At 39.9% G+C, this 16,221-nt stretch overlaps 1 protein-coding gene across 1 annotated transcript; it reads left to right on the top strand.

Moving 5' to 3' along the window:
* The first annotated feature begins 14,249 nt into the window (after window positions 1-14,249).
* On the top strand, window positions 14,250-15,641 carry LOC146560725 (zinc finger BED domain-containing protein 5-like). Its single transcript, XM_085243177.1, has one exon. The coding sequence runs from the start codon at window positions 14,250-14,252 to the stop codon at window positions 15,639-15,641; it is 1,392 nt and encodes a 463-aa protein (XP_085099303.1).
* The last annotated feature ends 580 nt before the right edge of the window (window positions 15,642-16,221 follow it).

Raw genomic sequence — 16,221 nt, 5'->3', positions numbered from 1 at the left:
CAGTCTGTCAGGGCAAAGTTTACAGAATTGGTAAATACTGTTGTTTTCAGCTGCGATTGGAGTCAGCATCTGCCAGCATTTCCTTGACTATGACGTAACATGAAAGTGAAAAAGATTAATTATTGAGCACCTTTACAAAAAAAAACAAAAAAAAAACAAAACAGTGTCACTTATACATACAGTATACAGGAACTCCAGAAATTGTTCTTCTCTTAGTAAGAGAGTTGTTTTCAGTATGCATGTCCCTGCTTTGTGCTGATGGGGGAGCTGGAAGCACACACTTACTGCTCCAATTAGGGCTTTGTGCTGTTCTGCTTCAAACTGGATGTCACTACTACTTCTTAGCTGCGAGACCATTATGGAGCCAAATGTCAGAATGTGATTCAGACACACACCCTCTCACATACATGTGCGCACACCAGCCCATCAGACACACTGGGTGACTTGGTGTCAGCCAGTAGTTGTGCCACGAAGGATGACTGTGTAAATAATTCACGGTGGATGTTATTCATTATGGATGTCTGATGATCTGCGAGAAAATGAATTATTGAAGCTTTTAGGAAGAGTGATTGAGCTCATTAACATGGAGGGTTGCCTTCTTTGTCTGATTTGACTAAAAAAAAGAAGAGTTCCTCCCTGTCTTCTTACCGACTTGTCCTCTACATCCTTCTATTCCTTGTCCTTCTTAAGAAAATCCTTATTTTGTGAATGCCGCCTGGAATTCTTTCTATAAAAAAATTTAACAATAATACATTTCTTAAAGTGTGAACCTATGATTTTCTTCATGTTGCAATGGTTTGCACAACAAAGGGCAGTTACTGTCGGGGAAACCTGTGTTGAAGCTTGCTATTTACTTGCATCAGCCTTTGTAGAAGTTTGAACAGAGAGAGCAAAAGAGAGAAAAAAACAACAATCATCTGGTGAATTATGAAACTGCAAGGTCAGACGTACAGTTTTATCCATTTTATAAAAATGTCTGACTGAAAATATAAAAGTATAAAATATAAAGGTCTTCTGGTACAGCAGTAAGAGTAAAGTCATTTTTCATCAGCTTGTTCTGGCATACAGTCCTTCATGTAATTCTACAAATCCCCCAGAAATGAATCATTTTAAGTTATTCAGTAGCATTGAAGCAACAACATAGCCCTTTGATGCTGTGATTAAGCATTTGGTAAAGGACATTTCGAGTACCTATATCTTTTTGAAACATGCACTGGAGTTAACCTAACTCAACCATCTCTACCACTTGCTTTTGGCTTTTTTATTCTCAAAAACTCCACTGAATGATGATCTGCACTTTTCATTTAGCTTCCTTTTCTCATTGCTAACTTCCTCAGCTAAGTATAATTTAAGTATATTGTTTAACATGATATAGTGTCATAGGGTTAACTGAGCAGAATTAACTAGCATGTTAAGACCTTTAGACCAAATGCCTTTTTCATACACACATTTGTAATGTAACGTATATATACGTACCCAAAGGACTGTGATTTAGCAAAAAAATGTTTCCCCAAAAAATACATTATGAAAAAAATTTAATTGCCATCAAGCAATCCAAGCTTGTCCTGATGTTTCTAAAAAAGAAAATGAAGAAATAGAGGTTCTGAGTTCATCCAGATTCCAATTCCTAAGAGATGGCAGCAACAGGAACAATTTCATGATTTGATCCAGAATTTGAAGCGGTATGACAGCTTTTTGGGACCACTTCTGATGAAGGCAGAGAAATAATTTCAGAAAGCCAACTGATCCAGTGTCTAGCTGTGTGTCTGAGGTAAAATAGTCATATTTGATCATTTCCACATCTGCATTTGTTCTGCACCGGCACGTTTTCAACTACTGAGAGCACACTTGCTGCCACTTGTTGCAGTGGTCTGATTGGTCATATCTGCATGTGAAAAATAAAGCTTGACCCAAAAAAAGCTGCCGAGCCGCTGCTGAACTGCTAGCTCGGCAGTGGTATCCTTTGCTCCAACTGGTTTTAACTTCGGTTGCTCACATTGTAATTGTGAATCATTTAACTTGCCCATTGTCTTCTCAACGTTAATGATTATTTTGTTTAAAATCCCTTTTTAACAGTAACCCTATGTGTTCTAAAGAAATGCTTGTCCAGTGTTTAAATGTGATACCAATGGATTTCTTTTTATTTTTTACAAGCATCCATATGTGGTGAGTTGGGAGTGAGACCTATTTCAGTATTGCCATCACTTGGCATGCCAAAAACATCAGTTAAACGAGGCGGCAGTGGCTTTTACAAAATTAGGGAATCAGTACAGACTGTCATCTCTGTTTAAAGATGTTCCAACATAAATGTCTCATTTGATGTCTGTGATGACTTTAACCCATTTTCAGGCAGACCTCTAATATAAGACATTAAGAGTAAAAGTTCACTCATTTCTAAACCCTGGTTAAAGGTGTAGGACCTGTTCTCCTGCAGTAGAAAAGGCTACACTTCTGAAGAGACTGAGTTTTAATTTGATACAATCAAATAGAGACATTTTGAAAACTGTAAAGGACTTTAAAATTCATTCTTTTGCAGTATAAACTGTTTATCTAGAAATATGGTAGAGGTGTGTTGTGTTTAAAGATGGGGTTTAAAAAAAGTAATCTATTACACTTCATCCCTTCCTGAGCACCAGCAGGCCTCATTACCAAGTAATGCAGTATTACATACTGATCAGAGAAAGAAATTTGTTACACTACTTATTGGTTTACTTTCACATTACTATGTGAAATAACCTGAAATGCATTGTCATATAATCAGTTAACTATATAAACCTATTATTACTACTACTCATTAGAAGGTTCGGTGTTCGATCGCTGGCTGCTTCAGTCTGCAGTTATCCTTGGGCAAGATGCTAACCCCAGGTTCTCTCCAACTCTTCCATTGGAGTGTGAATGTTAGATAGAAAGCACAGAAAAGGTGCTGGTATGAATGAGTAAATGAGGCAAGTTGTATGAGCTGCTTTGAATGCTATAAAAGAGTATAAAAGAGCTATTTAAGAACCATTTCATATATATATATAAAACACAAAACTGACAACAAAAAGTAAAGATCAAAACCAGCACAAAAAGAGTTTAAAGCAATGATTACTCCAATTCTGTTTATGGGTTCTTGGTTAGCGTTAGCACACTGTCTGTGCAGATGTTTGCCAAGAGCCAAAGTTAGCATAATGGACGCAGCTTGTCTTTTGTGCATATTGTATAATGTGCATAATGTCCATATCTCCACTCCATAAAAGCTGGAGGCCCCTCCACCATTTCCCTTCTCCTGGTATGCAGACATTTGAAGATCCTTTGCAACACAAGTAACAATTTTATTTTAACAGTGATGTAATTACTGAATTTTATAGAGCAATGTGTTACTTTAGCACATTACTAGAAAATGCAATTTGATCACAATAACACATTCCAAACATTGCTTGTGTTTATAAAAAAACTTTCTGTTTATCCGAGACTGGTTTGCAGGGGCGTGTCCCCAGCCACCGCCTACAGGTTATCCAAGGCATTCCTGAACCTCTTCCTAGACATGCCAAGAACACCTCACCCAGGACACTAAGGAAGCAGATCCCCAAACCACCTCAACTGGCTCCTTTCATATGGAGAAGTGGCTCTACTCCGATTTCCTCTCAAATGACTGAACTCCTCATCCTATTTCTAATGGAGAGGCCAGCCACCCTTCAAAAAGAAGCTCATTTCTGCTGCTAGTATCCTCAGTCTCATTTTTTTTGTCACTACTCAAAGCTTGTGACCATAGCTCATGGTATGAGGAATTAGGTCAACTAGTAAATTCACAATTTGGCTTTTATGCCCTCACCATGAATTGCTACCTTACATGGAATATGGCCCCGTCCACCTGGAGAAGGTGCTATAGGGGATGACTGTCCAGGCCCCAGCTATCTGGAACAAAATTACACACCACAGAATTATTCTTTAGTGTTATTCTTTACTATTGTTGTCACTGTGGTGACCTCATAGCTGGTTATGGCCATGTTTCCAGGGAAAATGATTGGCAGATTTAAATGAACTGTTTGCTATAATAGGAAAGAGAAGCTCATTTGAACCTTGGATCCACTCCCCAAGCATTCTCCTTCTTCTCCTGGATTTATAAGTGCCTGCTTGCTCCACACGTCATGTCGTTCTCATTTCCGTGTCCTACCCTGCTGCCAGGACTGGCCTGTCGTGAAACCGCAGCCTTGGACCCAGCTGTTGCTTTATATCAATAAACATTTTTCATTCCCATTTAAGGTTGTGGTCCTTCTTATTGGAAGAGAAAGGATGGTACTTATCTTTATACTTCCTTTATTTAGATACATCTGGAAAGCTTTTTAGTAAACTTAAATAAATATGGAAACAATAAAAACTAAAAATCCACACGTTAATCTAATATTTTGTCAATCTTTTTTATTTATTTTCTTTATAGCATTCAGAAGGACACACACAGTTTCCTGTTATTGCACAGAAAATCTAGAAATAACGCTCTAAATACATTCTGCTTGGGAACATTGACGTCCAATATTTAGCCCTAGGGAGCTTCACTGGTGTCGGTCACTGTAGTGACAGAAGCTGCAGCCAGCATCTGGTTTTATTTGCAAAGCATCGAGATTCAATGCAGGATTAGCCTTGCTGTCCGTGATAATGAAATCGGTGCAACAACCATCCAAAGATCAATACTAACACTTCATTTTTCAAATATTTTTGCACAGCCCTCTGTTGTAGAAGGGGATAATTATGGTTATTTAAACAGTAGACAAAGCTTGTGAATGCAGTATATTGTGTGAAACAATGACCACCGGTGCTGTCATTGTTTATTCACACAAACAAAAAGTCACCTGTCAGGAAAATATAACCATGAGTCATTTTAAATATTTGAACAAACCAAAGCTGCTGTTGAGGACTTTGACTTTATGTACAAAAGCGCTCGCGCACACACACACACACACACACACACACACACACACACACACACAGCTTAAACAGACAGTGTGCCAATCCAGCCTGATTCCCTGCACACTCGCTTACATCAGTATAGAGCCATACTCACACCTACAGACACCCTGCGTTACTGTGCTATCAAAGCGATGACGAATGGCGTGTATGATAGCAACATGCTCTCCTCTCTGTCTAACCTTTCTGAAATACTCGTGACATTCTCCCTGCAGCGCACCTTGTCTGCCTCCCTCACAGGCATTGTGCTGAATTAGCCAGCCATGGAAAACGGCTACTCTGTTGTCAAATGATTCACACGGATGAGCTGCAAAAAAACAAAAAAGTCTGGGCTAATTGGTATTCAAGAAGACGCCGTGCTACCTGTTTCAGAGAGTCTTCCTGTTTGAGAGGCTCACAGTGCCTCCGGGGAAAGTTTGAATGCAGTTGCAGCTGATGAATAGCTAATAACTTCTATTAGCTCATTTAATTACCTCTTTGCTTTTATCACAAGGCTGATTTATTTTCTCAACACACACACGGGCTGCAGCAATTGCGCATCATTTTAAAGCTGCAGCACACGGCCCTGTAAGAGATTTTGGAAGATTAAATGCGTAAATGCCTTCGGAAGCGAGGGTTTAACACGGATGTTTGACTCTGAGCTCGCGAAGAGACAACCAAACTGATCTTGTCAGTTGAAAAGGGCTTTTCTTTCTAAACAAAAATCAAAGCAAAAGACTGAGAGAGAGAGACACGTAGGGAACAGGCCAGTTAAAAGTGGGCCTGATAACTCCAGCTGTGCAGCATCACACATTTGAAGCACCAAAAAAGAGGCTTTCTTCTCCCTGTCTCGTCTAACCTTGCACACTAATTAACAAACTATTATAGTGACAGAAACGTCTGCTGAGCGCTTTCAATGAAAATGTCTAAAAACAGTTGACTGGCAGCTCCAATCACCACTCATCTCCCACTGTTTTTTCCTCTCTCTATTGTTTAGTGTACACAAATTAGAAGGAAATCACAGTGGTACCATTTTGGGGGAAAAGTGCAGCAGGAGAGAACGTTTTAAATGAAAGACTCTCTCTGCCAGATAAATGGATCCCACTGAGTGAGCCTGTTCACACAGTCACTTAGTCACCCAGTCAGTCAATCAGTCAAATGAACATGCAGATTGTTCAACACCTACCGGAATGAAGAGAACATCCACGTACTGAAGCAACAGCCCAGAACACACACCAGATGGGGGAACCTATTAATTGATCAAATATTTATAAGATGCAAATGTGGGGGGAAAGAAAATGATGCCGTCGCTGTCCCTGAACACCTGTTTCCCGGCCGGCTTACTGAGCTCTTGTTTACCACCTGTCTTTGTACATACTTCCTCCCTTCCTGAGCACCAGCAGGCCTGTGACTTTGCCTCATGTCTCACTGCTTAAAGATTCTACAGCTTGTTGGCTAGCAGTGTTGTGCGCTACAATTATCCAGTAAACAGGTATGTTTACCCTTTCCTTTACCATCTGTATTCATTTAATCACCTACATATTACATCCCTGTTCACTGCTCCGTGTCTTTTTGCATACCTTGGTCCACTAATGTCCAAAGATTATGCTCTAATTGGCTTTTTGTATGCTAATGGCTATAATGGACTGTATATAACAGTGAATGTAGGCTCGCTTTTAGCATGTGGACTGACCGTATTTGCATGACAAGTTGGAGCGCTACATTTTCATCTACATACATGTGACAGGTAACAATAATAATTAGTGCTAAGAAACAACAAAATACAAAAGAAAATTGAATTTCCCTGAGCAAAGATCTGTGCTGCACAGCATTGTTAGATAATCCAAAACAAACATGCTAAAAGGTCCAGTTTGGGGACTTGGAATCTTGTCAGATGCCTGAAATTGCTGTTACAGGCAACTGAGCTCCTCACTTCATCTCTAAAGGTGAGCCCAGACCACCTCATTTCTGTTTCTGTATCCACCCAGAGCTTGTGGCCGTAGGTGAGGACAGGAACGTAAATGAACCAATAAATCGACAGCTTCACTTTCACGCTCTACCACAACAGGCCGGTACAGCATGCACACTACTGCAATCCATCCGTCAATCTCCCACGCCATTCTCAGTGGACACTCTACCTTTCCAGTGGGAGAAGTTAGTGTTTACATCATAGTGCAGTGGCAACTACTGTACTGCAGAAATCGCTTGAAGTATTTTCATAGGTGTTTGTATGTCTGTGAACAGATTTTGTCAATAACGTCACAGCTGGTGGATTTTGTGCAGCCCAGTTTTGCAGCAAAACGTGACACAGTCACAGAAAAGTCTATTATATTGAGTCCATGGACACAAATGTCCCGTTTTTTTTCTTATTTTCGGTACAAATCTCATCTCATCTCACCGCAGCAATTTCCTAATGTTGTAAACCCGCTCAACATTTGGCAATAAAACCCTTTCTGATTCTGATTCTGATCTTAGAACATATTTCTGCTTCCACCTCTAATGTCATTTGTAAGGATGCCTAAACCTAACCATATAACAGACTGAAGTGAAAAGCAATACCAAAATTATTGTAAATTATTGGTATTTAGACAACAATACTTTGTGTACATGAACAGAAATAAGTAGTTTTCATGAAAACGTGGTAATAATAAGAGAATGTTTGTGGTCACAGAGAAACACAAAAATAATGCAACAAATTACTTTCTCCTTTGTATTTAAGTACAATACCGCCTCACTCTTAGGAACATTTTGCTGTGTAAAATATGTAATATAAGTACATTTTTTAAAAATTAATGACCCCAACACTGATCACAACAAAGTGCCGAAATACCTCCACAAACACTTGACCACACAGCCTGCAGTTATTATTGCACTTGCTTAGCGATGTGAGCAGAGCCAATGAGAACCCAGTGAGACTCGATAAGAGAATTGATAAGTGATATCGATAATGGAATTGTTAAATAATTATCAGTTTCCATCTCCAATCATGTGAGACTGTGTTGCTTGGTATGAATAGCTTCAATCTGCCGAGTATGTCATGATTTTTCTTTTTTTAAAAATTCTTTCCACACAAAAGCAAAACAGGTGTAGTCGATGGAGTTCTGACAAATGCCTCACTGCCTGAGTATCTGAGAATCCTGCACCTTAATGATCTGTAATGTATGGAAAATGTAAATGAAGGAAAAACAAGGTTTTTGAGCACTTGAATTTGCAGAAAAATAATGAGCTCAGTCTGTGTTTCTAACTTGTCGCTATCAGAGAAAATGTCAGTGTACATGTTGAGTGTCACGTAAGCCGTGTGCTTATGGTTTCCTTGAAGCAGAAAGTCATATAACATAAATGAAAGTGCACCGGCTCATCCACGGGGGATCAGTGTCAGAGGTGGGGATACGCTTCACAGCTTCATGACAGAAGGGCACAAAGAAGGAGCAGGAGTTCGTTGTTCTTGTCTTTAAAGGGTTAGCGCAGCTGAGGGAGGCTGACAGGAGTGCCAAAACTTGCAAGTGTCTTTTCTTAAAGAACAAAAGCACAAGTATGAAAGGTTTTTGAATTGTGCGAGAGGAGGCTTTGTTAGCAATCAAAAGGATTTTAAGTGAGATTTCCAACCCTTTTCTTTTAATAACTTTTTGTGCTTTGAGGGAAAAAAAAAAAAACCAATAAAAATGCTCTTGACATGTTGGTGCCTGGTGGTTAATTTATTCTTTGTTGCAGACAAAGATTTAGAACCTGTGATTCAATGAGTCGCTGCTTTAATAACTACATGAACATTTTATTTTAAACAACAGAAATGAATTATATTAGCTGAACGTTTTTTAGAAAAAGATAGAGCTGTAGATGGCAAATTAAATTAAACAGGAATACCGAAGCAAGAAATAGAGATGGAGCTACAAACAGCAGCAGGACAAAAGCCTGGCTGTAAGAAATGAAAGAAAAAGAACGTCTTTGATTACTGCACTGCCACTAAATGTTAGGTGGCACAATTTTACATCATGTTTTCTTGACACCACATTTGGTGTCACGATGATAGTTGCTGGCATTGCTGCTGATTTGATTGGTTGTAACAGACAAAGACTACATAGGAGGGGAAATACCTTCATGGAGGTTCTACGAGACTTGGCCTGAGATATCTTGACACAGGACTGCAAGGCTGAAGGCAGTGTGCATGTTTGAATACAGCAGTGATACCAAGTGATACCAAGTGCCAATTTATTTACTTGTGCTTCCTGAAAAAGGGCTTGCGAGCCTCTGGGCTGGGCATCCTCTGTCCTCTATTCTTCATTCATCCAGAAATCAATCACAGTAAGCCAACTAGAAGGATGTCATGATCCTCTCTTATGAAGATGTGCTTTAGGAAGAAGAGGGAAAAGCCTGATGAAGGAACTTTAGGATATTGTATTATTGTCGTCCTGCTATCTGGAAACCTTTCTGCAGCCATTGGAATAGGTTTAATTTGAGTAGAACTTAGATGATCATCACATGGGAAACCTTGACTAGTAACCACTTTAATTCCAACCTTTTCAGTCCTCTTTTATGTTGGTCTCACTTCAGATGTGAGAGTTTGATATCAGACTGTTTTTTGTGTATCTTTTAAAATGTTTTAACTTGGAATAGCAACTTGATTAAATGCTCTTGAAGTAAACTTTTCCGATCAGTTATTTTAATTCATAAGCTTGTGGTTTGACTGTTGCTCATTTGTGTCGCATTAATATTTCTCCTTGTTTGCTGTACTCATTCAAAAAGTCACAAATATGTTTTGGAAAGATCTTTAGGATTCATAGATTTCTTAGCTGTGTTACTGAGTCCAACTGAAAACAAGAAGTGGGTTATTTCGCACTTTTTCGAAACCTAAGAAAAAATAAAGTGAGTCACAACTTCCTTTTTGAGGAAAAAACAAAGTCTACATATGAGACCTCCTTCTTTCTGGCTCCTCTGCATTTATTAACACTGCCAGCGTGCAGCTGCTGACTGAAATCACAACGCCGTGCGTGTACACGTGCCTGTGTAAGCTTACCACAAAAGATTCAATAGTGGTATTAACTTATAATTCATATTTTGGGAGCAGAAAGTTTGAGAAAGAAAATAGATGTTTGCTGCCCGAGGCATTTCTTGTTTAGTAGGGGAATGTCAAATGCATGTGTGCTAATTACTGGAGGACGGCTCTGTATTAACCAACTCTAGTGCATCTTTAAACTGGCAAATTTAAGATTCTTCTTAGTGCCAGCTGTGAGACTCTCCGCTGTTAGGTTTGGCTACACACAGACGCACACACACACACACAGACGCGCACACACACACACACACACACACACACACACACACACACACACACACACACACACACACCAAGAGTTCTTATTAACTTTGAAGGCTGGGTTTGATGCTGTTGCATGTAGTAGAATAAGAAAAGCTGCCTTTTGGGGTTTCCATTTGCATGTGTTGATTTCTATATGCGACAGTGTGCCTGAATTATTAGTTTAATTCTCCCCCTTTAAGTCACTGAATGAGTGCTGTTTAAAAAGAAAAGCCCAGTAAAAGTGCAGGGTATGAAGCAGGTATGGAGGAAATCCAGGCCCCAGATATCCAGAGGCCCCAGAGTACAAGGACCCGAGGAGGACCACCAAAGGGGGGGGAACCGTGCCACCCTGCTGGTAAGAGCTGAGTAGAGCCCCAAAGGAGAGGTCACCCCGCAGCTACGGAGCAGAGGCCAGAGGGGGTTGCTCACTTTCTGACTCACTTTTAAAGTGGAGCGAGCTAAAGCAGAGGGACACGTAGAAGTCTGTCGGTCTGAAAACTGACCAGAGATCAGACACTACATAAAGTCAAAGTATAATGTGGGTAGAGGCCGTTCACCCACACTCATCCAATGATCCACTTCAGCCAGCTTTGCAGACAATTCATTTGATTTCTTTTTCAAACTGTGGTAGAAAAAACATTAAAGGGACTAATTTTCAAATGATACGTCATTTCTAATAAATCAGTTTTGGAAAGCCTTTGCTGTGTGACATAGATAAGCTTCTTTTTTTTTTTTCCCAAATCCAGTTATTATAAACCCAGTAAATGCCTTTAAAAATCCCATTTGAGCAGTTTTCATGAAGGCATTGTGTTGTGAATTATTCATAGGGTCTCATTCTGGGTTGTTACTGATCAAAATTTCATGGTTAACATCACAAAATCAGGTTTAATAAAAGATATATACCTGTGTCATCCATCCGATTAGAGGCCATCCACAGGGATCGGTAACATTTACCTCCAGAAAAACGACTAAAAAATAATTAATGCATGAAGGGTAAATTTAAGGGCGTGAGATTCCCAATATATAGGCATTAAAACACGAAATAATAGCACGCTAGTGTTTGCACTCCTCACTCCAGTAATGATTGTGGAATCACTTTCAAAATATTTTGCAGCATCCTTTTTTCCCCCACAGCAGAAATATTGCATTAAACTAATGAAGTTTTTTTTTTTTTTACCTTGCACTTTCATCTGCTTGATAAATTATTTTTAAAAAAATAACCTGCCATCTTTGTTGGGAGCTCAAAACTACCGGGATGGAAGTGCAGATATTTGGCTTTATTCAAACTCATATTAGTGAAGGTTTTCTAAAGAAACATTTCAGCTCTGCTTGTTGACTGCTGGCTGTTTGTCTGTTCTTTACTGTTTGGAACGGGACACTGAATCATTTCAATGAAACTTGTTTTCTGGCAGACATTGAAACAGTCATTCCAGGTTACTGCACAAGGTTTCAAATGTTCTGCATGTTTTCACAGTTTTCGCCTCATGGAGCGTTTGCATTAGTGGCAAAGCATAGAGTATACAGAGATCCCCGAGCCGGCGAAGCTTATTGGCTCACCTGAAAGGAATAAAATAACATTTTATCTTATTCAGTGGAGCAGTATTTCAAATCTCATTGTGCAAAAGGAACCAGATTTCAAGAATAATAATTTAAACTTTTTTAAAAAACTCTGATTTTTCTTGTAGGTTGTAGCTGTCTGTGAAGAAAAACACTCAGAATATAGAATAAAAAGTCTCCAAAAATTTGATTCTGTTCATCTGGACGTAGCGTTTTGTGGGAGAAACGTTTTGTCACTCATCCAAGTGACTTCTTTCACCATCTTACATTGCTGTGATTGTGGCCATTCCCCAACTCTCTGTGAATGGTACTCATGGCCATTGATCAGTGGTCTTTGATCAGTGATTGTTGATCATTGGTCATGAGAATTTGCATAATTAAGATTAAGGAACTGACCTCCCAGCCCATTGTTCCTTCATTGGGCTGGTTTCAGTCATTATGCAAATGTACTGTTTATAAGATTGGAAACCTGCAGTCAGCTAAGACTGAAGAAGTCACTTGGATGAGTGACGAAACATTTCTCCCACAAAACGCTACGTCCAGATGAACAGAATCAACTTTTTGGAGATTTACTTTCCTGGATGATTGAGAATGCATCAAGACATAGAATAAAAAGCTTAGTCATAAGTCAAAAACTACGCATTATTATCTACTCTTAAAGAAAAAGTTTTGACAGGGATAAATCCATCGTTGAAATAAACTGTAAGAACTCTTGCAAGTCAACAGAGCATCATATTAGTATGCTGGTGACATGACAGAGGGTGGATATTGAATACAGATTCATTAGGACAGTCCTGTTTGTGAGGTCCTGTGCAAGATTAATCATTTGCAAGACACCATCATGCGACTAGTGTTGGGTGCAACTTGTCTCACAGAAATGCATTATTGCAATCACATTACATTTTTGTTACTCTGTATTATAATGCATACGTTTATAAATTCAATAGTCACATCACAATTATCTGCATGATGGGTGGATAAAAAAATGTGCTTGATTTATGTGCACTTCCACAATACTCAATAATATAAAAAAGGTGGAGGTATTACTTATATTTTATTGCACAAAGTATGGAGGCAAAGAGCAAACTGTTCCTAGAAAAATCAGTCCATCAATGCAAACTTGTCTTTAAAGCTCTTCAAACAACCTGCTGATCTCTGTTACCCACTCTGTGATGCCAAAATGAAACTAGCAGCACAGGTTATACTGCAGAGTCACACAAATGTAAAACATCACTTTGAAAAGGGAGTAACGAATGTAAGTCATTAGCTATTTTTTAGAAAGAGTAATATGTACTACGTTACTATTTTTAAGTTAACACCCAGCTTGAAGTTTCACAGCAGTTTGCATCACGCTTGCTGTTCCCATTGTTTATATACAGTCTGTGTTTGCACCATTGCTGATAGCTAATAACACAAATACATTTATCTGACAGTTTGACGATTGTGGGCCAATTACCTTGCAGTGGTTTTCCTGTCCAGTCTCTTAGCAGCTGAAAGATAAAACCATATGTTTAAATATTATCTATAAAGTCTTTGTTCTCCTACATCAGTAGTTCCCAAACTACCGTACGCGTACCCTCGGGGGTACGCAAGTGGCTGTAGGGGGTACGCGTGGGTTGGGGTTGGAGTGGGGATCAAAAGTTTTAAAAGCCGAAATTTGCGCTAATGCAGTTTTTTTTGCCTGTCAAATACATGACTATATACCACCCTCTGGTGTTCAGCAAAAAAATAGCTCTGACAAAATACATGGGCGTGATTTGCCCAAATGACTGACACCTAACAGTTGAAGTTGCCTCCAAGCATTCAGTGCAGCGCGAAAATGGACAAGTGGTTAACAAGAAAAAAAGGCCCTACCACAGAGACACCGGCCACAACAACCAATAAGCTCATATCTGAAGATGCATTTTCCAGTGACCGCACAGGTGATTGTTCAACAACAATGTGTTCGTCAGATTTGGATGCTAGCAGTGCTAGCAGGGATGTATCTGTGGTTACTAGCCAAGTGGCTAGCATAGCTGGAGCCAGCCATGTGGAAAGTGATGAAGTGTTTGATGCGGAGCGTCAAAGTGGGAGAAAGCATGACAGCACGGACTGTAACACAACCTCATCAAAGAAGCGCAAATATGATGACAATTATATTTCGCTGGGGTTTACGTGTATAAATATTGGTGGATTTCCCCGGCCACAGTGTGTTATTTGTGCAAAAGTATTGTCTCAGAACTCAATGAAACCTTCACTTTTGCGCAGACATTTAGAGACAAATCATCCCCATTTGAAAAATAAACCAAGGGAATATTTTGAGCGACAGCTAAAATCACTTTCAACAAGTAAAACCTGCATTCAGGTGCCAGATCTTATGAATAAAAACAGACTACAAGCATCTTACATGGTCAGTTACAGAGTGGCTAAAAACAACAAACCCCACACTATTGTGGAGGACCTCATTCTCCCTGCTGCTTTAGATATGGTAGGGACAATGTTGGGGGAAAAGGCAAAAAAGACGATACAGTCCATTCCATCATCAAACAATACTATCTTACGGCGCATCAATGCAATGTCAGAAAATGTTTTACAGCAGCTACTTCTGCGCATACGCCACAGTGAATGTTATGCAATACAGCTAGATGAGTCCACGGATGTGGCTGGCCTGGCGCATCTTCTCGTATATGTGCGCTACATTCATGAAGGAACCATCAAGGAGGACATGCTGTTCTGTAAACCGCTGGAACAAAGGACAACTGCCGCAGATATTTTTCAAAAGCTGGACACATTCATGAACACACATGGACTCGTGTGGGACAGATGTGTTGGCATCTGTACTGATGGCGCACGGGCCATGACTGGGAGACACGGAGGTGTGGTTTCGCGTGTGCAAGCAGTCGCGCCAGATGCCTCCTGGGTACACTGCAGCATCCACCGAGAGGCTCTTGCTGCAAAGGGAATACCTGTCCGTTTGAAACATGTTTTGGACACGAGTGTAAAAATGGTTAACTTTGTGAAAGCCAGGCCGCTGAACTCCCGCTTATTTGCTGCGTTGTGCAATGAGATGGGCAGCGAGCATGAGACATTATTACTCCACACAGAGATTCGCTGGCTATCTAGAGGGAAAGTGCTGACCCGTTTCTTTGAGTTGAGGGATGAACTTAAAGTTTTCTTCAGTAACCATCCCTTTGAGCTGTCTGAACATTTGCATGATGAAGAGTACCTTACCTGCCTGGCTTATCTGTGTGATATATTTTCTCGTCTGAACGAGCTCAATCTCGGATTACAAGGCGTTTCTGCAACTATATTCAATGTTCAAGATAAAGTTGAGGCCATGATAAAGAAGTTAAACCTTTGGAAGAACTGCTTGGATACAAACAACACTGAAGTCTTTCCTGTGCTGCATGATTTTCTGTGCTCTAATGATCTCACACTATCTAAAAGTGTAAAGCGCGAATGTAACGTGCACCTTGAGGAGCTGGCGGTGCAGTTACGCCGATACTTCCCAGAGACGGACGGCTCAAATGATTGGATACGTCACCCGTTCACCGCCGTGCCTACTTCGTTATCACCGTCTGACCAGGAGAGCCTAATTGAAATCGCCACAGATGGATCTCTAAAAGTTGAACACGCTCAAAAGAACCTGGCGGATTTCTGGATAGGGCTGCGCACTGAACAGCCCGCGCTGGCTAAGCGCGCTGTCAAGACTCTGATGCCTTTCGCCACCGCATACTTATGCGAAAAGGGATTTTCTGCTTTAACAAACATGAAAACAAAATACAGAGCAAGACTTTGTGTGGAAAACGATTTAAGACTCAGCCTTTCCCAAATTGAGCCAAACATTGAAGAGCTGTGTGCCTCTGCTCAAGCACATCCATCACATTAAATAAAGTTCTGTTTAATGAAAGTTCATGGCCTTTATGCTCTCGACAAAAAAGTGAATTCTAATAAATCCTTTGATACACTGCTAGTATTAAGTAGTAAAGTTTGTTATTAAAACTCTGTCATTACTAAAAAATATTGATAAATTCATTTGGTGGTGAGAAATAATCGACTGTGCAGTATTTATCTTTATGCATGCGATATTGCAATGTATTTATAGACACTAATTAAGAGTCGTTCGTAGTAGGGGGTATGCGGCTGAGGGTGACATGTCTCAAGGGGTACGTGGCTGGAAAAAGTTTGGGAAGCACTGTCCTACATGATCATAAAAAAAGTAAACCATGATTTGTTCATATTCCTAAATTCATCCTATATCAAAGGATGAATAAATATTTCCCTAGATAGGCACACAGATGTACTTTTGTTTTTGTCTCCTTTAGTCTGCCTTCTTACTTTTCTCTCTCGTATCATAGCACAGCAGTATTAGCATATGAGTCAATGTACAAGTGGGGCAACACCTGGGCTAACATTTAGTCTCCATGCAAAAAGAACAGCACAGAGAACGATGGCTCACTGACATGTCA

The sequence above is a fragment of the Mchenga conophoros genome, linkage group LG13 (genome assembly GCF_057382185.1).
Source record: "Mchenga conophoros isolate Kocher_MC1m ecotype Shallow Benthic linkage group LG13, M_conophoros_male_GT1.1, whole genome shotgun sequence".
Classification (NCBI taxonomy): Eukaryota; Metazoa; Chordata; class Actinopteri; order Cichliformes; family Cichlidae; genus Mchenga; species Mchenga conophoros.
The sequence above is the reverse complement of the archived record's forward strand: the minus strand, read 5'-3'. Positions and strand labels throughout refer to the sequence as shown.

What these genes read in the sequence shown, in the direction of transcription:
- LOC146560725 (XM_085243177.1), top strand. Translation starts at nt 14,250, where the DNA reads ATGTTGGGGGAAAAGGCAAAAAAGACGATACAGTCCATTCCATCATCA.